General features: G+C 32.9%; 4 protein-coding genes and 1 non-coding gene across 6 annotated transcripts in view; all 5 read right to left on the bottom strand.

The window, feature by feature from the left end:
• The window catches only part of LOC125811880 (casein kinase 1-like protein 4), a 123,185-nt gene extending 102,436 nt beyond the window's left edge, over positions 1-20,749 (bottom strand). The window contains exons 1-15 of one of the 2 annotated variants that reach the window (XM_049491432.1): positions 20,417-20,698; positions 20,250-20,290; positions 18,825-18,894; positions 18,601-18,749; positions 17,955-18,050; positions 17,783-17,853; positions 17,529-17,590; positions 17,301-17,364; positions 17,113-17,197; positions 16,882-17,008; positions 16,680-16,756; positions 16,423-16,477; positions 15,937-16,076; positions 15,617-15,782; positions 15,462-15,479 (exon numbers count right to left, since the gene is read on the bottom strand). In XM_049491432.1, the coding sequence (XP_049347389.1) occupies positions 15,624-15,782; positions 15,937-16,076; positions 16,423-16,477; positions 16,680-16,756; positions 16,882-17,008; positions 17,113-17,197; positions 17,301-17,364; positions 17,529-17,590; positions 17,783-17,853; positions 17,955-18,050; positions 18,601-18,749; positions 18,825-18,894; positions 20,250-20,290; positions 20,417-20,492 (1,272 nt within the window). In that variant the 5' untranslated portion in view covers positions 20,493-20,698 and the 3' untranslated portion in view covers positions 15,462-15,479; positions 15,617-15,623. Of the gene's footprint in view, positions 1-14,971; positions 15,480-15,616; positions 15,783-15,936; positions 16,077-16,422; positions 16,478-16,679; positions 16,757-16,881; positions 17,009-17,112; positions 17,198-17,300; positions 17,365-17,528; positions 17,591-17,782; positions 17,854-17,954; positions 18,051-18,600; positions 18,750-18,824; positions 18,895-20,249; positions 20,291-20,416 lie in introns of those variants that run through there. The other variant, XM_049491433.1, reaches the window with a different exon arrangement.
• LOC125811857 (F-box protein At3g08750-like) lies at positions 4,626-5,450 on the bottom strand. Its single transcript, XM_049491404.1, has one exon. The coding sequence runs from the start codon at positions 5,448-5,450 to the stop codon at positions 4,626-4,628; it is 825 nt and encodes a 274-aa protein (XP_049347361.1).
• Positions 6,219-7,073, bottom strand: LOC125811855 (putative B3 domain-containing protein At4g03170). The gene is made up of 2 exons (XM_049491403.1): positions 6,788-7,073; positions 6,219-6,652 (listed from the first exon to the last, which is right to left on the bottom strand). Exons 1-2 carry the CDS (start codon positions 7,071-7,073, stop codon positions 6,219-6,221), a joined length of 720 nt encoding a protein of 239 aa, XP_049347360.1.
• On the bottom strand, positions 19,191-19,315 carry LOC125811989 (small nucleolar RNA snoR86). The gene has a single exon (XR_007441941.1). It is a non-coding gene; the product is annotated as a small nucleolar RNA snoR86 (small nucleolar RNA).
• Positions 20,750-22,775: 2,026 nt separating the features above from the next.
• Positions 22,776-25,315, bottom strand: LOC125811659 (probable xyloglucan endotransglucosylase/hydrolase protein 26). The gene is given in 5 exon segments (XM_049491183.1): positions 22,776-23,101; positions 23,104-23,183; positions 23,772-23,965; positions 24,817-24,917; positions 25,176-25,315. Coding segments are annotated over 5 exon segments (804 nt in total). The 5' UTR covers positions 25,279-25,315.
• Between the last annotated feature and the right edge of the window lie 583 nt (positions 25,316-25,898).

Here is a 25,898-nt window from a genome sequence, read left to right as displayed (position 1 = left end):
CTCTTCTATTTTTGGAATATTTTTTTTAGAGAGTTTCACCATGATTTGAATGCTCAATTTTAATCGTATTATTTATTTTTAGAGTAAGAGGGGTGGGCCCACATGGACCCCAACTAATATTAGGAATTATTTTATTTGTAATCCAATAAATCAAATATTTACGATCATCCAATAATCATCATAATTTAATTCATATACTATAATTATTAATATGTATCTCGGAATAAATGGTATTATTTAGGCATCTAAGGTCATGCTTAGAACTGTCAATATGGATTAGACCTGTTGGGCCGGCTTGACCTAATCCGTGATTTGATAGGGTTAGACTATAATTTTTAGAGCCCATTTAAGAATAAGATTTTTTAGTCCGGTCTGAATAAATCTGCCAATTTGTGGGGCTTATTCGAACTGAACCAACAAATTATATACATATATTTTATAATTATACATACATAAATATATACTTTTTATTAAACAATTTTAAATATCTTATATATGTTTTCATCAAAATTTATTTATGAAAGCAAAAACGCCCAATACGAGAGCATTTTCTTATTGATTTTACGTATATGTGTCTATAGCGTTCTTGGTTGGACTAGGAATGTCATTGTCTCTTCCTTGTCTAGGCCAAAGTGGTGAATTTTGAAGCTTTATTGGAATGTCATTGTCTCTTCTTTGTCTAGGCCAAACTGGTGAATTTTGAAGATTTATTCACAGTAAATTCAATGTCCGAAAGTTCTGTAATGTTAATCGTTCTAACTATTTTTTTTTCGAATGAATTGTTGTCTTTTTTTTTTTTTCCTTTTGAAGGAATCATTTTTTTTAATTTTTCTGTATAATTGATAACCAAATAACCGAATCAAATCGAATCGAAATCGATAATAATTAAACCGATAAATGTATATTCATATTTGGTTTGGTTTGATTTTAATAATTTTAAAACTGATGAAATTGATTTAATTTTAATTTTGACCAATAATCGATCCAAATTGACACATAAACACCCCTAAGTCCTACTTATGACTTTGAAACGTGTTATTTGGGTTTCCAATTTTTTTTTTTGTTTTTATTTACTTAACTAGTTTTCGAACACGTGCCTTGCACATGTATCTCATGTTATTTAATACAAAATGTTTTCAAATGATACAAATAATTTTAGAATAACTGATGCATTACACAAAATTTAATGGGTAAAAATGTTGTTTCTCGTTAAAATTCAATACTCCCTCCGTCCCTATTTACTTGTCCATATTTCCTTTTTTAGTTGTCCCTATTTAGTTGTCCATTTTGACAAATCAAGAAAGGACAACAAATTTTTTCCTATTATACCCTTATTTACACTTCTTGAAAATTGTAAAAGTGTATGTTGTTTCCCTCCAATTTATTTCACTTGAATTCAAATAAGTGGTTGTAATTTTGAAGTGAAAAGTTGTCATAAGGGTAAAATTGTAACTTCACTGTGCTAATCATTGTTGCCTTAATCTGTGTGCCATTTCTAAAGTGGACAACTAAAAAGGGACGGAGGGAGTACTAATATAAGAATTACTTTATTACAACCCTAAGACTAAGGTTGCCAGGATCAATAAAATCAGAAGAATTTCTGATTGTATGGATAAAAGCTTCCCTTTTTAATTATTTGGGATACCTTATATTTATCGGTAAAAAAAGAAGAAGATTCCTACTTTAATTATATGATTGCCAAATATCTAACACTATGTTTTATACAAAATGAAGGAAGTTAAGCAAAATAATATATCAATTAAGAAATAAATGTCCGATGAATTTTTTTGACATAAGAACTATATTAAGATTATGAAATACAAAGTGTAATGGATCGACTAACATTTTCTATTCAATTTATAAAGAGAAAAATTGTGTATATGAAAGGTTGTGAATGAATGTGTTTAATTGTAGAAGCTAAAAAGTTTAACAATTAAAGTTATTAAGAAGTGGAAAAGACAAGTTGTAACATCTAACCATGTATTTGGTCTAGTTTAATTGTCATTATTGATTTGACTTTAAAAGTTAATAAAAGAATTTTAATTAAAAAAATTAGTGAAGGACATTTTCGTAATCCAACTTTGAATCTAAAACCTTCTCACTTTTAATAATATATGATATGATTTTTTAAAATGTATTTTGACATTGTGGAATTTGCTTAGGAGGTAGAGATAGAGTCCCTTGGGGACTAATTCACCTTTATTTTTCGTTTCTAGGCAAGTCAAGTCTATCACTTTTAACCTTTATGACTTTAAAACGTGTCACTAAATTTAAAATTTACTTTTTTATATACTAAACGTTCCTTTGTATTTTGTTGATAACGAATTTGATTAAAATGTTATATGTATCCCTTACAGACTCAATGTTCTCTCATCCTATATTTTTTCGAGGAAACGGAGTAAGCTACGTACGATACCGTATATATTCTATTTGTAGTCCAATAAACTAAAATATAGAGCATAATTTTTGCTAATACACTCTAGCAAACGATTTCTTAATCATGTTCATACAATACTTAAAGAACAAAACTTTTACTGCACAAGACATTAATAACAAGACTCTAATTCGTAAAGATTAACACTAATGAAAGTGATTAATAACAACTAATCAGAGATGAATCAAAAAAAATAAATACAGATACACATCATTAACACTCTAATTCAACCTCGAATATGCCATAAATTCTTGAGTATTCACAAAGACAGTTTTCTCAAAACCAAAGTGATCATCTCGAAATCACATAAACTTTTGGGATACGAACATCATACTCGCAAAGAGATGAAGATATCAAATTATATTATTGCGTATTTTCACAATTTGGGGATATTTTGATAACTTTTCTCCATCAATGCTGTAACCAATTTGGGGATATTCTCCTGCAATTTGGAGAATATATATATATGAATTTTCTTTAAATTATTTCAATGGCGGTTTTAAAACGGCTAACTAACATAACTACCTATTGGCGCCATTTTTTTAAATTTCTTTTGGGGAAAGAAGCAATTAGAGTTAAATAATAAATAGAATAAAACTTACAATAATTCAGCTCGACTTTTTTATATAAGTAACTAGTTAAATTACCCGAGCTTTGCGCGATGAGAAAATCGCCTTTATTGTTGTATGGCCCCTAAATATTAAAAAGATGGCATGGTTCATGGTGAGACTATATGAACTATTCCCCAAGTCATTATAGAGGGTCCTGTAAAGATTTTGGAAAAAATGTGCCTAAAAATCATATCACCAAAAAATTCATTGACTAACACACACGAAAAACTGAGAAAATCGTTTATTAATTTATGTTGTGTGGCCCTTAAATGCTAAAAAAAATGGCATGAATCACGCTGAGACTATACGTACAGTTCTCATAGGTCAATACAGAGGGTCCGGTAAAAGTATTAGAAAAAAAGTGCATGAACACCATATCACCAAAAAATTCATTGACTAACATACACGAAAAACTTAGAAAATCACCTAATTCTACGTCTTTTATATCTTATACACACAATTTTCCAAGTTTATAGCTCTTACAAGTTACTAAGTTACAACTTATAACTTAGATCTTCTCTAGGAATTGGAGTAAGCTATGTACTATACCCCTGTATATTCTATTTGTAATCCAATAAATCAAATATTTACTGTTAAGAGTATAATCATATCATTATTTAATTCATATATTATAATTATGTTATTATTATATATCTCGAAATAACTTATTCTCAATCAAATGATCTCCTAATGGTATTAGTAGTTGAATACATAGGCATCTAAACTCATGCTGATTGATAAGCAATAACACCAAGGTTGGATCATGCATGTTATATTGTGAGAATAAGTTATTTTGAGATTAGTTATTCGAGAATTCCTCAACGTGTGACAAAAATAACACTACAATCCTGGAATTACTAACTTTGAAATAAGTTATTCCGCGATTTTATCTCAACCATGAGATAAACTCATCTTAAGATTAATTCCGTAATTAGTTTTCCCCAAATGGAACTCTATCACTCTCTGGCTGTTACAAGTTATAACAACTTAAACACCAAATTTTACAATAGAAGTACAAATGGTCAAATTTGTAATCACATAAACTTGTGGGATATTTTGAATATTGTATTCACAAAGAGATGAAGACATCACATATTGCGTTTCTCAATAACTTTCATTGCAATCAAACATCAACTGCTTACAAGAAAAGTACAAATACTAAAAAAACAATTGAAACTTTTACTACACTAGACATTAACAAGATTCTAATTCCTCAAGATTAACACTAACAAAAGTGATTAACAACTAATCAAAAGAAATCTGCAGAAACACATCATTAACACTCTAAAGAAACAACATCTTCTCTTCACGTATCCGAACCAAGTATGCATCAATTAAAGAAACGGAGAGGATAAAGTTTCGACGTAGGTTACAACCTGAATGAAGTGAAGTCCTTCAATTCCAGCTACATTAACTTTTTCCAATTTGTGTGTTGTTGAATTGTAAGCCTTGAACACATATTTACTCATATAGTTTTGAAACATGATGCCTCCATCCTTTATAAAACTCAAAGGTTTCAAACAAATTTTGAAAGGTAATTGAATTGCCAATATCTCATTCCATGAATTTGTTTTCTTCATCTACAAACAATATACGCGAATCTTATCATTATCTTCCAATGACCCAATCAAACAAAGTTTTTCTCCTACAACATCTATTCCCCTTGGTGATATAGTGTTTGGAATCAACAATTCCTCTTGAAATTCTTCCTTGTCCAAACAAAAACGTAATATTGTACAATTTTCATTTTCTTTCCTCTCCGCCATCATATAAACAATCCCATCTGACATAACAACGATAGTACCTTCGAAATAATAATCTGGAGGAAATATGCCAACCGTTTTCCACTTGTTACTTTTCGTTGAAAATATATCAATATCCATTTCATCCTTGTCACCATTAAAGACTACAGGTCCTAGTCTAAATATTTTGTAGCCTTCAATTCTCGGAAAGTAGCAAAAATTATAAAGACCACCACTCTTACTCGGAGGGATTCTTCTTGATTCTCTAGTGGCCGGATTCCACATAATGATTATGTCGTTAGCGTATGTTATAAGAAGTATCCCATTACATGAGGAATACTGTATTTCATTGAATGCCTTTCGTGATTGATCAATTGGAACCGGAGGCTCAACAAGAGAGGCTATACTATTAGAATCAAGTTCTATGGTGTAGTGGGTGGTAATATTGTGTCTTCTACAAACCACAAAGTACTTTTGACAATTTTGGTGAGTATCATAGTGTTGCTTGATGAAGTTGTCATCTTTAATTAACGAATACCATGATTTGCAAACGCGTTTGAACCTTATAAGTGATTTCACAGGAAGTTGTGTGAGTATATCAATTATGATATCATGGGGAACGGAATAATTGTTTCTAGGGTTTGATACAAATACTGAATCCATTATTTTGTCCAAATAACTAAGGGTAGCAAATGTATTTATAAACGTGACTATACAAATCCTATTTGGACATAAATAGGATTTTGCTTTCCTACTGGTTATATGAATATCACTTTATTGCTTATGATAGCGTTACAATTAAATTGACATGTCCATATTGGGCCACTGAGCGATCACAGCCAAGAACCAGTATTAGTGATGTCGAAATTATCCCAAACTGATGTAGCTTGCACTAGTGTGTAATTCATTGGTTTTCCATCCGTTGGTTTCCTCAAGATTAACACTAATGAAAGTGATTAACAACTTATCAAGATTAATAATTAAAAAAAAAACTGCAGATACACTTCATTAAGACTCTAATTCAATCTCAGATATGCCATAAATTTTTGAGTATTCCCAAAGACATTAAGTATTGCCGTGATCATCTCGTAATCACATTAACTTGTGGGATATCGCATTCACAAAGAGATCAAATATTGTGTTTCATTACAATCAAACATCAACTTCTTACAAGAAAAGTTCAATATATTTCTGCCTTTTACATTCATCAAAAGAAGTAAACTTTTACTGCACTAGACATTAACAAGACTCTAATTTCTCAAGATTAACACCAACGAAAGTGATTAACAACTAATCAAAAGAAATCTGCAGAAACGCATCATTAACACTCTAAAAAAACTGCAGAAACAGTAATGAGAGTGATTAACAACTAATCAAAAGAAATCTGCAGAAACACTCTAAAAGAAGTGCAGAAACACTAATGAGAATCTTCTAATCTTGAGTTTTTGACGTCTTCATAATCACAGCAAAACATCGTTTACGTGATCTTTTGTGTCGAAACATCCAAACTGCAGCATAACAATCTCCATTTTCATTCAGCTTATGATCTTCGAACAAATATTTCCATCTAGTGCAAAGCATGAACTGATCATCAATGAACTTGAACATCATCTTATAACTTTTACCGAATTCATCATAAACCTTCACTACGATTCCTCCCCCGCCTTTAAGATCACTCTTTTCACTCTTTTTCAGCAATGGCAAAATTCTACTTTTCACCTCATCTCTGCTTAGTATAAGCTTGTCAACATCTGTTTTCACTATCTTTTGCTCAAATGGCATAGTGCAATCTTCAATACATCCGAGTATTTTCTTTATGTCGGGGAATCTTGATAAAATTTCTCCATCAAAGCTGTATCCAAATCCTGGAAATGAAACTTCGTCTTCATCTGTATCTTCTTCTTCATGTTCTTCATCATCTTCTTCCTCTTCATCTTCTTCTTCTTCATCATCATCTGTTTCTTCTTCTTCTTCTTCATCAATTTTTTCCAATGAAGCACTCTGATTTTTTTCATCCCCAAATCGTGCATTTACCAATTCAGAAGTTTCTGGGAATTTGATTTCTGAATATTCACCAGGAAAAATTGTTTCTGATTTCATTTTCTTGTCCTCTTCTTCTTCTTCCTCATCAGAACTTTCTCGTGATTTGGTTCGTGGGGTTGATTTCAGCTGAAAAGCTGTTTCTGAACTCATTTTCTTGGCCTCTGTTTCTTCTTCTTCAACAAGAGAATGTTTCCTTTTAGCATTTTGCTTTATTTCCTCCTCCTTCTCTGGTGTTTTTGCCATATTTACACCTTTTCTTGAATCTCAGAAAGTAGTTTCAATGGCTCTGAAAAACTATATAGTAATTTCGATAATAAGGAAATATGTGAAGTTTCTTGGACAATATATCATATATATATATATATATATGAGCTTTCTCCTATTTGTATTTTAATGGCGGTTTTAAAATGGTTAACTAACTTAACTACCTATTGGCGCCATTTTTTTATTTATTTTTTGTGAAAGAAGCAATTAGAGTTAGATGATAAATCCAATAAGAATTACTACAATAATTCACCTTTAATTTTTATAAATTAAGTAATTTTACATTTTATGTTATCTGGTCAATATCTTCAAACAATGAATCCTTAAAATATATGTAGAATTTTTAAAATTTAAAATAAGATATGAGATTTTTTAATTTTATTTTTTGTTTTCTTGGTTCCTTGAAGTCACAAGGACTCAGAGTTGGAGGTGGAGACAGTTAACTATTTGAGATACACCTTTTATGTATTAGGAATAAGTTGTATCTATAAAATTCTGATCTTAAAAGAGTGACGTAACACCTATCTTAGAATAAATTATCTAAAAATTTCTTCCAATCTTTTGGATTTCTATTTGTTGTTTTCCTATTTAACTTGTTTTAAAAAATTCTATGCCTCTAAATACAATTGGGCTAGTTTCAAATATATATATATATAAAAAAAATAAAATTAATTTACAATAACTATAGCCATGCTTTATTTAGGTTAAAAAAAAAAGTCAAATTATATAGTAATTTCAAATATAGGGAAATTACACCTTTTCTTGAAGCTAGAAATGGTTTATATATGCATTAACTAACATAACTACCTATTTGGCGCCATTTTTTAACTTTTTTTTTTTTTTTTTTGTGAAAGAAGAGTTGGATAATAAATCCAGTAATTCTGAGCTTAACTTTTTATATAAGTAATTTTCATTTTCCCATCGATTTTAAATTACATTTTATTTTATCGGGTCAATATGTTCAAGTAAAAACTCCTTAAAACGTAGGTGGAATATTTGGAAAAGGTATGCTTACTCTAAGCAATGCCAGAATATGTTTGATGAAGATTGATTTGATGAAATTAGATGTTTGATGAAGATTGATTTGAGGAAAGCTTATGACATGGTTGATTGGGATTTCTTACAGCAAGTACTGGTAGGATATTGATTTCCTGCTGAGTATTGTAATGACCTCCCCCTATTTCACTGTCAAGGTTATTTTGCGGGGAAAAGAGGACTAAGGCAAGGGGATCCCGTGTCTCCACTAAAAAATTGTTGCGGGAAGCACAAATGGATGGCTGCAAACATCTTCCTCTAAACTCTCAAGTTTTGCCAAGACTGACTGACTGACTGCAAATTGATCACCATGCCCTCTAAACCAGGCACATCAAATCTAGACAGGAATGGCAAGCAAGGCCTGAGGTAACTCAGAGGAACTTGTCAAAATAAAGCTTAAAGGTAAGACAAAAATGAATGTAATACAATTTCTTGAACAGAACAAGCATGCTGGTATCACAATGAATGAAGCTAAAGTTTATTAGTAAAGGAGCCAGGTAAATGACTAAGGAGGTAACTGGTTGAAGAGCACCCAGAATCAGCTCTACTCGGACCATCAACCAAGAAAGGGAGATAACACTGAAACTGGAGAAATGGTCAAACATTCATGAACGACTACTTGGACAAAAATCCAGGGATCTGTATAGCCGAATACAAACTTCTTCCATGCTTTCCTTAAATCAAGACAGGCACGAAATAGAATATCTACCATCTGCAATGATCAGGGAGAAATACATAGACAGATTCAGAATGCATTCCTCCAATTATTTATTGGGAACTAATTAAGGCCACACAAGTCCCAGAGGTAGCTAGAGATGGCCCCTGCCTCACCAATTACAGAGGAGGAGGTTAGTAATGCGAAGACGTGTCTTGGCATTGTATGGTAAATATAGATATCAGAAAGGCATACAACTCAGTCGAAATGGACTTTTCTAAAAATGGTTTTGATTCAGTTTGGTTTCCTGCTCAAATTTGTACAACTCTGAGTTACTCATTGATCATGAATGGTGGACTATCTAAACAACTGTGAGGTACAAACATTGAAAAACACACAGTTAAAAGCTTGTCAGATATTCTAAATATCATATTCACAAAGAGATCAAGACATCAAATATCGTGTTTCTCAAAGTTGCTGCCTGACATTCATAGCAATCAAACATCAACTGCTTACAAGAAAAGTACAAATACTAAACACTCTAAATGTTATAAGAAGTATCCCATTACATGAGGAATATTGTATTTCATTGAATGCCTTTCGTGATTGATCAGTTGGAACCGGAGGCTCAACAAGAGAGGCTATACTATTAGAATCAAGTTCTATGGTGTAGTGGGTGAAAATCTTGTGTCTTCTACAAACCACAAAGTACTTTTGACAATTTTGGTGAGTATTATAGTGTTGCTTGATGAAGTTGTCATCTTTAATTAACGAATACCATGATTTGCAAACGTCTCTGAGTCTGATAAGTGATTTCACTGGAAGTTGTGTGAGTATATCAATAATGATATCATGAGGAATATTGTTTCTAGGGTTTGATACCAACAATGAATCCATCTTGTCTTAATTTATTTTGTCCAAATTATAAGTCTATTTATAAACGTACAAATCCTATTTGGACATTAATAAGATTTTGCTTTCCTACTTGTGATATGAATATACTAAACAATTATTTAATAGCTTATTTTGATTTTTATTTTTAGTGTGACAGTTAAATTATATTATAACAGCTAAAAAGATGCAATCGTCCAATAATCATATCATTATTTGATGAACAAAAATTGTAAATGGAGAATAGGAGTGCATGTAATCGTCGAGCATTAAGACAGAGTTTGAGCATATAATGCACTAGTAATTCGACTGGTTATCTTATTGGAACTGGAGGACATTAGTTCTGAGATAAATTATTTAGAAACTACTTCTTGTGACTCTGAACAAGAAAAACTATATACTAATTTCAATTATAAGGAAATATTGTTTGGTTTTAAAAGGAAAATGAAGAGTTGCGACTTTTATGAAAAGTTGTGATTTTTATGAAGAGTTTTGACTTTTATGAAAGGTTATGACCATTCCGAAAGATTGTGACCTTTTTCAAGGGGTTGTGACCTTTCCGATAAGACACAATAAGCATCTATTCACACTACGTTTTGTTGTCTATAAATAGAGGGTTTCCTCTCATTTTAAGAGAATGAATTTTCTTGACTTCTTCTACTATTACTAAATCTAGTATTCTAAGTGTACTTTACTGCCGTTGAGTGGTTTGCTGACACCGTGTTTTAGGTACCGATACACTGGTAAGTAAGATCATTCTATCCTGGGAAGATATATTCCATTAACCTCGGATATTTGAGGGGAATAATTTCCTTAAAGGGACACTGTGCATTCAGTGGGCTCGATTTTCTTCTTTGAGAAAAATATTTTGTATATTGTTTCTAATCTGTTTCTGATTCTATTTTCTCTACTGGTTTTAATTTTCTAGTTTTGAAAATGCTCTTTAAACTTTGTTGTTTCTTATCAAGTTTTTTTGTTCTAAGTATCTTAAAAATACAAGATGGACAACAATTTCAATTATAAGGAAATATGCCAAGTTTCTTGGAGAATATATATATCCAAATTATTTTAATTGCGGTTGTAAAATGGTTAACTAACCTAACCACCTATTGACGCCATTTTTATTCAATTTTGTGAAAGAACCAATTTGAGTTAGATAATAAATCCAATAAGAATTACTACAATAATTCACCTTTCATTTTTATAAATTAAGTAATTTTACATTTTATGTTATCGGGTCGATATCTTCAAACAGAAAATACTCTTAAAATATATGTAGAATTTTTGAAATTTAAAATAAGATATGAGATTTTATATTTTTCTTGGTGACTCGAAGTTGCAAGTATTCAGAGTTGGAGGTAGAGACTGTTAACTATTCAAGCAACCAATTTTATATACGAGGAAGGAATATATGTATAACTAATACTCGCTCCGTTGCGGTTTATGTGACACTTTTTTTTTAGTCTGTCCCAAAAAGAATGCCACCTTATAATTAGAAATAATTTAACTTTAAAAAAATTTCTTTACACTTAATGCAACCATACAAATATCTAAAAATTGTTTTGGACCACAAATTTCAAAAGTCTTAATTTTTCTCTTAAATACCGTATTAAATCAAATATTTACTAGTAAGAGTATAATCATCATTATTTAATCAATTATTATAATCATGTCATTATTATATATTTCGAGATAACTTGTTCTCAATCAAACAACTCGGAAAGGTATTAGTAATAATTAGTTGGACACCTAGGCATATAAGGTCATGCTGATTGATAAGCAATAACACCAAGATTGTATGATGCATGTTATATTGTTAGTTCTCGTTTGGTACACTACAATCCTGGGATTACTGACTTCGAAACGAGTTATTCCGCGATTTTATCTCGACTATGGAACAAACTCATCTTAAAAAAAGATTAACACTAATGAAAGTGATTAACAACTAATCAAAGATTAATTAAAAAAAATATACTAACACAAATCATTAAGTCTCTAATTCAACCTCACATCTCGAAATCACATAAACTTCTTGGATATTTTGAATATCATATTCACAAAGATATCAAGACACATCAAATATTGCGTTTCTCAAGTTGCTGCCCAACGTTCATTGCAATCAAATATCAACGTTCATTCTTGAACTCATTCACAAAGATATCAAGACATCAACTATTAAAGCCATTCATGTAAAAGCAACTACTCCAATATACTTCTGCTTTTTACATTCATACAATACTAAAAAAAGAACTGAACTTTTACTGCAAAAGACGTTAACAAGACTCCAATTCCTCAAGATTAACACTAATGTCAATGATTAACTACTAATCAAAAGAACTTTTACTGCAAAAGACATTAACAAGACTCTAATTCATCAAGATTAACTCTAATGACAATGATTAACTACTAATCAAAAGAACTTTTACCTCTTCAGAATCACAGCAAAACATATTCCATCATTTTCTTTATGTCGAAACATCCAAACATCAACGTAACAATCTTCTTTTTCCTGCAGTCCATGATATTTATACAACCTTTTCCATCCATTGCAAAGCTTGTAGAAACTATTATTATACGACTCGAATTTCATCTCATAACGATTCCCAAATTCATCGTAAGTGCTCACTAGAATCCCCTCCTTTTGAAGCTTGACAGTTTCATCTTCGTTCAGATACGGAAGAATTCCATTTTTCACATCATTTCTGTGAAATGAAATCCTGTCAACTTCATATTTTAACAGCTTTTTCTCAAAAGGCTTACTGCAATCTCCAATAATATCGAGTATTTCCTCAATTTGGGGGCGTTCTGATAACTTTTCTCCATCAATGCTGTAACCAAATTCTGGTTTTGGTAACTTTTTCCCATCAATGCTGTAACCAATTTTTGAATTTTGTACGATTTGGGTCTGTGGGGTTGTTGATTCACCATCAAGATTTCTTCTTTTTGATCCCATTTTCTCCAACTCTTCTTCTTCACCAAGAATGGTGTTCATTTTCCCTAAAGCACTCTTATTTTTCAAACCCAAGTATTTTTCTGCAATTTGGGTCTCCAACTCTTTTTCTTCTTCTTCTTCTTCTTCTTCTTCTTCTTCTTCGTTGTCGTCATCAAGAATAGTGTTTTTTTTCACTGAACCACTCTGATTTTTCACATTAAAGCTACTTCTCCAGTGTGATGAATCAATTTTTTTATCAATTTGGGTCTCCAACGCTTCTTCTTCTTCGTCGTTGTCATCAAGATTAATGATGTGTTTTTCCAATGAAGCACTGTGATTTTTTTCATGCCCAGATTCTAGTTTTGCCAATTTAGTACAACTTCCTGCCTTTTTGATTCGCGGGGTTCTTGATTTCTTCGGAAAGTCAGACAAAAAAGCTCTTTCTGGAATTTCTGATTCCATTTTTTTGCCCTCTGTTTCTTCTTCAAGAACAGGAAGGTTCATCAATGGAGCATTTCCCTTTCTTTCCTCCTCCTTCTCTGGTGTTTTCGCCATGATTCGACTTTTTCTTGAAGCTCTGAAAAATCTCAGAAAGTAGTTTTGATGACTGTGAAGAAAAAAACTATAGTAATTTGAATTATAAGGAAATGTGAAGTTTCTTGGAGATTATATATATATATATGAGATTTCTCCAAATTGTATTTTAATGGCGGCTTTAAAATGATTTATATATACGTTAACTAACATAACTACCTATTGGCGCCATTTTTTTTATTTTTTTATGAAAGAAGGTTAAATATAAATCCAATAAAAATTACAATAATTCACCTTTTTTTTAATACAAGTTATTTACATTTTCCCATTGAGTTTAAATTATATTTTACGTTATCGAGTTAATGGAGATTATTGGTAGGCTGCTCTTAAACGAGTGACATAACACTTATCTTGAATTAAATTATCTAAAAAAGAATTGCTCCTTTCTTTTGGATTTTGTTTTTCATTTTCCCATTTAACTTGTTTTCAATAATTCGAAGCCTCTGAAAACAATTTATCAAATTTCGCTTTTGAATAATTGCTCGTTAAATACTTCAACATTTTTATTTAGATATATGCTCTACTTATTTTTTTTACTTTTTTTCATTTCCTTATAATAGGTTAATACATTAATTTTTCATGTATTTATTTATCCCTCTAATTCTAGACAGTTACACATTTTAGAAAGGAAAAGGGTGAATTTATAGACGATTTACTCACACTTCAATTAAAATAAAAACTAACGTAATGGAGTAATATGAAAAATAAACTGAAGATTAATAATTCAAATATGTCGCTTTATAAAGTAATAAATTTATTTTTGCCGCTACTGACATTCGACTATAGAAAAATTAGATGCGTAACTAAATATTCTTGGTTATGCAAATAATGAGAGGAATATTTCAATGCTAGACGGACACTTACTGATTAATATATAACCTGGGACTTAAATGTGTAACCAAATATTCTTCCAGCACCATAGCCTCGCTGAAAACGAAATCAGCACGAACTTTGGGTGTCGAAACTCCCAGTCTCAAGTCCTGACAAGTCCAACAGGACTAGATATTCAGTTCATACGTCAGTCATTCGGAGGCTAGCTTCATTACTCGATCACAGTTGCAAAGGCAAAAAGTTTTTCAGCATGATTTCATCGCGAACCTAGCAAGTCTAGAAGCAAAGACACTTGAGACCAGGAATATAAGCTCAGGCAGAATGGTACAACCAAGGAACCAGTGAATACTTGTCCATTACATACTTGATCCCTCGCACAATCAACAAACCAAACAACGCAATCACTAGTTCCTCTTCTTCTGGAGTTGATTGAATCCAAGGGAACCATTACACCGACAGAAACCACATCTCACGGGTCCTGCAAATTGCAAAAGGATGACAATAATTGAGAAGCTGATTGCAAATAACTTGATCAATAGCCAACGGACAATATGTTTAACAGAAAAATTTGGAATCTAGTCTTCTTGTTTTAAAAGAAAGTGTGAAGGCTAGTCACAGTACATATGCCAGCCTAAGCACATATAAGGGAGGTCAAAACTGCTTATTGTTAATAGGGAAATCATCTCGAGCAAATCAGACCATCAACTCACAGGAAATTACCAAATCAAAACTAACAACAAAACATTACCTGGTGGCAAACTCACCTATTGGCCAGATGGAAACAGGATTCAAAAGAGCGATAAGACTTTAATGTAAGAGTGGGATGAGTGGTGGAGAAAGAAAAGTCCATAAATCAATCTGTACATCAAACTTCACAATCCTTCTGATGAGAACACAGAACGTGTTTTCATTTGTATATCACATTTCCAAACTAATCAAAAATTTCATTGCTGTACTAGATCCAATTCCATTATCAACATGTTTGCAACAAACCATTGGCTCACCACAAAATTAAGCAATAAAGATTACAACACATGCAACTTTGCAAGTAAAGAAGCAAGTGAAGAAAATAACCACCACTGTATGCACAAAAGGAACTGCACAATTTTTGACAATCGCATATGATCTATTTTACATTAGGAGATAAAGATGTCTCTAGTGCTTCATTTTTTCAGCGGACAGGAACCATCCTGATCTTAATGCAAGGATGGACCAATTTGTTTATAGTCATCTTAGGAAAAATATCTAACCCGAGCTCCCATAGATAGACAAACAGCTGCCATCTGCTTTCATGTCCAGCTCAATTCACACCACCCTCTTGAACTCATGAAATTGCAGCAGGCCATGATCAGCCACCATAGTCATCCGAACCAGCTTGTAATAAAAAAATAAGTATGAGCTGTCCAATTTGAAGGCACATTAGCCCCAACTTCATCTTCATCTTATCCTGAAAAGGGAAGAAAGGATCTTTGTCATCATGAATAGAAATGCTTCTTATTCACAATTATAATTGTGATGTCTAATAATGTGCCACCTGACCCCAAAGCATAGCCATAGAAACATGAAGTAGAGAAAGAAGAGAACCTTTTTATCACTTTGCAGAAGAAATACGTCGCAAGGAGGACATCCAGCTGCTGCCTCCATTATCACCATCATGTGTTGTTTCAGTGGGTAAAACAGGTTTTGTGGCATTTGCTCTTGGTAAAACAGGAGCCAATGAAGAAGATGGCATATGAGCACTACTTAATACCTACATTATGAAAGGGAAATTAGTGAGAAGCCTACTTGGGCTGAGATAATAGGAAGAAGACTAATAATGAGACATGGTAAATAGCCAATGCTTAATGCGAAAAATGCTTTATCTGAAACAAGGCTATCAAAAGATTGGCAGAAGTATCACTCACATTTCTCTCAAGATTGGCGGAAGTTAAATTCCTGTTTGTTGGTGACTTAAATTGCATCCGAATTCCAGGACTGGAAGGATTATTCGGCCTTATGCGATCAGTCACCTCAGCAACATAAGGTCCATTGTTGCCTGTAGAAACTGTAGAAGGAACAGTTCAGCTGATTTAACCTAATTACATCAACAGAAATTAACATGACATCCAAAACAAAATTGAAGTATGTTTTCTACTAGCATACTTCTATCTCAAGTCTTCTCTTAATTTATCTGCAAGTCTGCATACACTTTTTGATAAAGCAAGTCTGCATACACTTTACTGCTGGATTATAAGCACTCAACCCAGAATAAAGGAAACCATTTTGTGCAGGTAGAATGGATGTAAACCATATTCACAACTCACAAAAAATAACATCTTTCGCTTTTTAAAGTACTACATAGTTCTCCTCATTCGTAGAAATAGAAATTTCCAAGAGTTTTAGTTATCAACCTTGACGCTTTTCAACATCCATTGGAATTGCTCGGCTACTTTCACCACCAACTTGCTGCAAAATCACAGAACAGTCAAAATTTTGATTAAAAGCAGCTCATGAAGCAAGCCTTGACTAAAAAGTTGTACTATTAAGCTTGTTCATTTAAGGAACAAGAAGAAAAGTACAAGCTCAAATTATAGCATGCCATCAAGTTGAGAAGTGATTAATCATAATTAAAATGAATTCAGGAAACAGGACAAGCTAAAAAAGATACCCGATGCTGTGATTTACTTGTTTGTGCCTGTTGGTACTTTAGGATGGTCCAATCAAATATGTAATCAAATTCATATCCTGCGTGACACATAGATGTACATCAGTTGAACTTCTGCAGAGAGATTTCAATGTACTCAGGAGGGTATTTATTAAAGAACCCTGGTATTGTCCAAGGAGTTGATGAAGCTTGACTTTAGGCATACCTTGACGGGTAAAAAGTTCACGAAAGAGGCGCTTTAAGAATCCATAATCAGGTCGCTGATCAAATGTCAATGAATGACAGTAATGGAAGTACGAAGCAAACTCAACAGGATGAGACTTGCATAAAACCTTCACCAGGAAATAGTACAAAAGAGTCAGAATAAGAACCTATTGTTTTAAAAAATAAGAGACAGAAGGAGCAGTGGCAAGGGAAGCTATTCAGGTACACATGCCTCAATAGGAGTTGATAACTTCTTTTGACATATTTTGTCATACTTTTGCTTCTTTGTGGCAGCTTTTAGACCCTGCCATGGGAGGCTATTGAAGAACCAATATGTTGGTCAAAAGAATATTTGATACATATGTGCATGTATAAGGACCAAGGAATAAAAAGGTTTAATCTAATTGAAAAACCACACACCTGCCTCTCAAGAAATAAAGGAGAACATATCCAAGAGATTCTAAATCATCCCGCCGGCTTTGCTCTGTATAACATAAAGAGGACATTGAAATGTTAAGACATATTTTATTTTAATAACCCTCTTCTTCACAGGCAGGAATAAAGGTTAATTATTTTCCTTGCCAAATACTTTACGGGTTTTACGATGGGGAGAGAAAAACAATCAAGGAAAAGAGTATCTGCTCTGACCAATTCCGAGATGAGTATTACAACTGGCATAGCGTGCTGTTCCAGTTAAATTTTTGTTCTCTCTGTACAGAAGAAAAGATATTAAAATTAGATCCATAACTCTGCATCTAAGAAATGATCAATGTTCTCTCTTCTAAGTTTTAACCAAACAAAATTAGAATCAGACATTACACTTATGAGTACACAATTGGAAGCTTAAAGCTAAATGATAAATGATGAAAAAAGTTCAGATTAGCATATTCAAAAACTTATACCTGTAAGGAATATGGCGATTTGTAGTCGCATCACGGTATCTTTTAGCAAGACCAAAATCAATAATATAAACCTGAACATTACATAATAACAATAGGATTCAATCAGAAGAAAAGAAACAGCAAACTAACTAATAAACCAATAAAAACTAAAAAGAGAACGAAAGAAAGTCACCTGATTTGCTTTCCGACCAAGACCCATCAGAAAGTTGTCAGGCTTAATATCCCTGTGTAGAAAGCCCTTAGAATGTACATATTCGATTCTGGTAATCTGAGAAAAGGAGAGGCAGAAGAACCTGATCAGCCAAGCTGCTAATAAGGAAAACAGCAAGTATTTTTTTATAAAAAAGTGACCATGTTGGTAAAACACTCTCGCAATGCATTCCAAAGGTCCTAAATATTTACCAATAAGTATATATTAAAATATAATAGTTCTCCAATATCTATGTGTCATGAAAAATCACTGACGAAAAAATCAGAGAGAACAAAACAAAACTTTGGTGCAGCTCTATTAGTCTGTATCCTGAAAATATTAAGTCAACATAATTGCTGAGAGCCACAATGGATAAGAATATCAAAGGGAGAGAAAGTCCAATATGTAGAAAAAGCAACTAATTGGCCGATGGGTCATGTTCCTAAACAAAGACCCTTGTTCCATTTCACCTGATCAAAATCTGGAACAAGCTTCCACCTATCATGGAACATGGGCCAAAGTCAAAGTGGTATACCTTAGCTACGCCTTTGACATGACGTAAAGCTCTTATCAAACAGAAACACAGTAGCATGAACATTATAAAGTGTTGAAGGGAAACTGCTGTTACCATCTGGTCAGCCAACATTAAAACAGTCTTCAATGAAAGCTTCCGGTCACAATAGACAAAGAGATCTTCCAAGCTAGGACCCAACAAATCCATGACCAGAACATTGTCATCACCATCCACACCAGACCATTTTATATGTGGTACACCACCTAGAAAGGAGCAAACTATAAATTACACCATAATCTGTATATCTATCCATAAAGTGCACAATATCCAAAACATACTTCCTCCCTGGAGAATATTGTATAACTTGGCCTCGTAGAGAAGTTGAGGATGTTTGGTCTTATTGTTCTCCTACAAAAAGTTTTGGTAGAGAAAGGAACCTGTAGTGTTAGATCCTACCAAGATGTGAACCCCGCGTAATATTAAAAGTAATTAAAAAGATACTAAGAATGCAAATAGACAGTCAAAGGCGAAAAAGAAGAAACAGTAAAGGAAGTGCAAAAATAATTCAACATGGTCACAATATAATTGCAATCAATGAAATTCGAGTGCCCGACTGAGAAATTAAATGATTTAGACTAGGAAGAATGCATACTTATATCTAATTTTATTTTATTTTTGAAATTGAAACATGTTGTAATATGGGAAATTTAGCGATTTGTTCGAGGCCATAACCAAAACGAGAAGTATTTGAAAGGCGCAGAGAATCGCTTTTAATGTTATGTGATAAACACACTATTTAATAACTCACTCTGTTTCAATTTGTTTGTTTGGTATTAACTAGACATTAAGAAAATAAAGAAGAATTTTGAATTTGTGATCTTAAATTAAAGATATGTAGAATGTACCAAGATATCCTTTAATCTTGTGCCGAGGAGGATCTATGTAGAAGGGTTGGGGGTGCCACAACACACGGATGTCTTGCTTGAAGCTTTGTACATATATGTATACCCATATATATGTATAAGGAATTGTAAAAGCATTAAGTGTGGCACCCAGAGAAACAACGGAGCTCAAGGCACTTGTGCTTAAAGCTAAGCTTTTACTCCTTGCAACGCAAGTTCGAATCCCATTGGGTTCATTTTCTAAAACTAGTTTAGCATGTTGCATTCATTGTTAAAAAGGTTGTGGTTATATAGAATAGAACCCTAGACCTCTTCTAATTAACAAAATTAACTATACCAAGTAGACAAGGCTTTAACTTGTGTTAAGAATTGTTGATCAATACTATTTTAAGTTTTCCTCTTGACACCACTTTCCCAAAATGCTCCATCCGTTACCTTTCAAAGCAACGTGGCCATGTGGAAGACTGAAATTAAAAAGTTCTCAAAAGAGAAAAAAAAAAATCTTTTTGAAACGGATGTAAGACTAACAACTTAACGGATGTAATACTAACAAATTAAAACGGAGGCAGTATCAGTTATCACATGCAGCCAAAAGACTCTAACCATTGCTATCTTCTATCTCAGAGGCATATTAACCTAGTGTTTTTGGCTCATCGTCTCTGCTGGAATTTGAACCTCATTAACCACTAAGCCACACACACTACAAGCACCAAGTACAAAGTTTACCGCATGATCCAATTATAATAAACTTCACTAGTTAATTTTCTGATGCACAAAGCACATACAACATGAAAACCAATCACTCACAAAAAAAAAAAAAAAAGTCAATAAAATTCATAGCTCAAGCTAATAAAAACTCACAATTTTGACAGCGACGATCTCAAATGAATCAATATGCGTAGCTGCAAAATTACAAAATTCACACATGATCATTATAAAACTCACCACAAACTCTGTAAAACAAAAAAACAAAAAAAAATACAAGCTCAAAACACATACACTTTGCTACCTTGACAAATAACACTTACCGAGAAAAATTTCACCAAAAGATCCACTACCGATTTTTCGTCCGAGCTTGAATTTACCTCCGACGATCCTATCCATATCTCAGATCGACGGCTTAGATCAGATCAGACTCTTCACAGATCATGAAAAAAAACCGAAAACTCTTTTGAAGATTCGGCGACGGCGCAAACAGCAATCACACACAGATTTGATTGAAGAAGAAGAAAACGGAGTTGTAATCGAAGCAAATAACACCGGCGAAGAACTCGAAGATTTTCCGGTGAAGAAAACAAAAGTCGGCGGAGAAGAGTTTCGGGGGGTGGGGGGGTTAGGGATAACAGAGAGAGTATTATTTTGTGTGTATATATTTGCTGTGTGATTACGTTACGGTTTCACTAGAGCAAATGAGAAAAGAGGATAAAGGTTCCACGTGGATGACTAAATTGTGGATGATTTTCTTTGCAATTTGACTTTGTGGCCCATTGGAACAATGGGTTGTAGTTTGGTTAAGGATTTGGGCCTTGCCTTGGTTCGTCGTACGACGACAACAACATATTCAGTATAATTTCGTAATATGAAAATAATAAAGTGTAATATATATGCAGACCTTAATTCCATAAAGTAGGATACGAAAATGATAAAATGTATGCGGACCTTAATTTCGTAAAATATGATATGAAAATGATAAAGTGTATGTAGATCTTACTCTACCTCAGAGGTTGTACCCGTTCAACTGTTTAATAATAAAGAATGAAACTTGTATTTTTGTGTTTAATCTATACCTAATTTGGTGGTGATCGATAGGAGAACCTTTGTTTAGAGGTGGTAATATTAGTTCATAATCATGAAAATATATATAAATGGAAAAAAATGATATGGTATGGCGGTCAACGATTTAAATGATCTAATTTTGAACTATATGATCCTAAATGCATTACAAGTATAGTCAAACCCTAAAATTTCACTCATCATTTACTCCTTTCTATACTGGCGCTAAACCAGATTTACCAGCGGATAGTTGAAAAATGATACGATCATGGACCAATTTTGGTTCTTTATATCAAAACAAATTGAATTTGAAAGGGCACCACTTTTTTTTTACTTTATATTCGGCCTCCGACCCAAGGTGCTTTTAGAAAAAGGTCAATGGGGTAAACCAAAAAGACTTGTTTTTTATGCCCCGTGACCATCAGTAGGATGCTACTTACGAGTTGGTCAGGATATACAAGGTAATTTTTTGCAGAGGGAATTTGGACAAACACCCTGGCCCCTCCTAAATCCGCCCATGTGATGGTGACCTCTTCATCGACGCCAACCCTAGTCCGTCCTAAAATCGCCATCAATCACCTGTGACGCCACCCCTGGTTCGTCCTAAAATCGCCATCAATCACCTGTGACGCCACCCCTGGTCCATCCTAAAATCGCTATCAATCACACGTGACGCCACCCCTAGTCCGTCCTAAAATTGCCATCAATCACCCATGACGCCACCTCTAGTCCGTCCTAAAATCGCCATCAATCACTCGTGACGCCACCCCGTTCGTCCTAAAATCGTCATCAATCATCGTGACCCCACCCTTGTCTTTTCCACCACCTTGAAATACCATTACAAGCGACAACTCATTCTTCTTTCTCCGCTCCATAATAGCAAATAAATTTTAGATTCCTTATCAGCCATTTTGAGGATTCGATTTTTGGAAAAATCGAGGTGGAGCGACGGGGTGAATTTAGAATATAATTGAAACCCTTTTTGGTGAGTATAAACTATCTCTGTGTGTTTGTAAAGCCTTGAAAAACCAACCTTTATAAAGAATTTTGGATCTTAAACCTATTAAGCGTAAATGTTAGATTCGCCTCGAACTAAAAGAAAGAAATTGTCACTACTTACCCTTTTTAAAATAGCTATTTAGCAAATAGTCCCCTCTTTTTTATATTTCTTACAATTAATGGACATTTTCAATGAGCGGTCTAAAAATTTGTAAATGAAACTTTAGATGATATATAATCTAAAATTATCTCATCCTTATTGGTAAGTATGAAAAGCCATATTTACCTAACTTCTTAAAATAGAGACAAAATCTAAGTGAAGAATCTAAAAGGAACATTTGCATAAATCAGTCTAGAAGAAGTCAGTATACTGAATTTTGCATTATCATCAATACTTCCTTTAATTATTTATCTTGGTCAAATGGTATACATAATAAACTTTCCAAAGAACAAATATTACAATCAAAACAACATTTTATCAAAAGAATTGGGTATAATTTCTTGGCAAAACAAGGGAAAGAAAAAAGAACAGAATAAATTACAACAAAAAAATCAAGAGTATATGTATCAAAATACATCTCATTTGTATCTATATATTGGACTCAATTTCATTTGTTAGAATTGAGGTTTAAAACACTCTCCAGGAAATTGTCCATTGAATCGCTTTGTATCTTTGCAATAATCATAAATCATGTAATTGTTCCTAACCCATTCCATTTGACCTTGTTTTGCGTAACTCAATTGATTGTACTCAGGAGCAGTATACCAATTATTTGGAGTTTGAGCTGCACATTGACTAATGCTAATGGGTCCGTTCCAAGCACACGCCCGTGGGACGAAATTTCGGTACTTTGCTATAAATGGAGCATTGGTCCAGTCACATTTGACAAGACCACCTCTAGTTGCCCAACTATCAGCATTCCAAAGGCTAGAGTAGACCCCATTGCTTGCGTGTTCGGATAGGGAATGCCTTGGCTCTGATAGTTTTTGTAAACTCTAATTGGTATATCGTCAACGTACCATCTACAACATAAATAAATAAACATTAGTCAAGAATTGACTCAACCAATGCTTCATTTAATATTTAAGGTTCTTACTACAAATCTATTTCACTTTTATAGTTATGAGTTCAAAATTTAATATTTATTGGCATTTCAATATTAACAACTTATTACATAGTAGATATCTATATTCAAGTTGAAAATGTGGATTCAATTGAAAGCATATCACATTGGTTAATTATCCTGATATATAGAAAATGAAGAGGAAAATCAATTATCTAAATTGATTACTACCACTTAATAATGTACCCTTGCTTGGTGGGCCCGTTAGTTAATCAGTGGATGAAGTTCAACTTCGCTTTGAGTTGCTAGGCTAGTAAATATGTGTTATTTCTAAAACGATCCTTAAGGTCATTCGCTCAATCTCCTTGATCGTTCTACTACTGATGAATCAAGATATACAACCTACCTATCATGTAAAAAGACGTTGATACATGCCCATGGTAGACAATAGCGGCAAAGTCATGAATTTATTAAGAGCGTTCAAGATTTAACATATGCATATATATGTATGTATATGTAAGTTTCTGATAAAGAGTGTTCAACTTACACGACTGCATTGGGGTTCCAATGAATGGTATAGTTATGGTAATCAGCAGTTGGATCAAACCATGGATAAAATTGTTGTTCCCTGCCTCCTGCACCTTGAGTAAATATATTTGTGTGTATAATATATGGTTGCCCTGATATATTTCCTAGAAACTCGAAGTCGATTTCATCATGCTTGTCAGCAGTTGAGGATAACTGTGGAATTAAAAACCAAAAATTAGATACTCCCTTTGTAATAATAATACATCCACTATAACTTTTAGCGGCAATAAATAGACATATTAATACAGAGTATTAAAGTCTTTACCGGCATTAGTTAAGTGTCATTAGATTCAGTGTCGCTAAAGGCTTTAGGGACATATACAAAGAGTGTTAATTGCTGCTAAAATTACATATTTAGTGGCAATTGAGCTATTGTCGTTAATTAATTGCCTCTAAAAATCATTTTTAATGTAGTGATCTATTTAACAATATGAATTACAATTGGGATGTGTTTAATATGAACGAAAATGTTTTTCATGAAATATATATATATTCGTAAAAAATAAGTAATTTTCTTACTCGTCTTTTGGTGTTTAATTAGTACACAAAAAATAACGTCCAAAGAATACTTTTTATATCTGATACCATATGTTAAAGAAATAGACACTGAGCCTATAGCTCAATCACAAAAGTTATTTCACAAGGAGAGAATTGTTCAAGACTATATAAGAAGACCAAACATAGAATCAACAATCTACACAAACTCATGGTCGGGTTCGAGTTCCCTAGGGCATGAAGTTGCTTTTGTTAGGAAGCGTTTTACCCCCAATGTAGAACTTTTCAGCGCGAATCTAGATATAGTCGGGCTCCAATGTGGGTACCAGGCATCAGATGGGAAATAAAAATGAAATAAAAAAAAATCTTGAATTTTTCAAGTTTTATTGATTATGTTATATATTTTGAATGCATATTAATAAGATAAAAAATAATAATTGAAAGGACTACTATATATATGATATAATTTGTTGCATTATCTATTGAAGATTATTTAAGGTGACACTTACATAGTATGCAGTGACTGTTCCAGCAGAATTTCCAGGTACCAATTTAATTTGCATTTCTATACTTCCAAATAGAAATGTTCCTTTTGATTGTACACCTGAACCTGAAAATGATAATAAACCAAAGTAGAAATTGTTGAGTGACATAATTTATGACAGTCCGATGCACAAAACATCCTACGTCAGTAGGGTCCGGAAATGAGACACACCCCAAAGAGTGTATCTGATGTAGACAATCTGCCCTAATATAATCATCAGTAACTAGTAACTATTTCCACAGTTCAAACTTATGACCTACAGGTCACACTAGGATATTACAACATAATTTTTCAACGAAAATGATTCAGATGAAATTAATTTACCTGAGGATTGATCAAGGACAAGTTGAAGATCATCTCCTTGCATCCAAGAATTATGGGAACCCCAATTAATGTACATATTATCTGAGAAAACACCATTAACCATAACTAAAGAATCAAATAACACAATTGTTGAAATAATCAACAAATTAGCAAATGAAAGAACTAGAGAGCTGCCCATTTTGAACATAAATGGGATAATTAACTTAGTTTCTCTAGAAAATTAATGATGTGTTTTTGTTCTTAGGAATATGACATACTTATTATCTTTATATATAGTTTATAATCAAATAATGCCATTCCAAGAAAAACCCCTTGAAAAATGTATAATATTATAATTTAATTTGACCACGTCTTGATTTTCATATCTTTAGTAGTTGGTTTATACATAATTATATATTATATATATAAAATGATTGAAGTCATTGTTGGAAAATAATATGGAAGCTAGCAAATTACACGTATCAGCATGGATCGTGATGGGATGGTTGAAATTCCTCCGTCCTAAATCAAAAGTATGAGGTTTGTACCTTGAAACTAAAAGGAAAAAAAAACAGTCAGAGAGCGTCAACCCCAAAGTTGAACTTGTAATGTGCGAATATAAATTTAGTTGAATTTCAATACGAATATCGAGCATCAGATAGAAGATAGAATACGTAAAAATAAAAGAGAGAGAAGTGGCAAAGCATATACAGTTGGGACGCGGCTTGGGAATTATGAAATGAC

This window comes from Solanum verrucosum, unplaced genomic scaffold, assembly GCF_900185275.1.
Source record: "Solanum verrucosum unplaced genomic scaffold, falcon-dt-bn FXZP01000238.1, whole genome shotgun sequence".
Lineage (NCBI taxonomy): Eukaryota > Viridiplantae > Streptophyta > Magnoliopsida > Solanales > Solanaceae > Solanum > Solanum verrucosum.
This window is presented reverse-complemented; position numbering and strand designations above follow the sequence as displayed.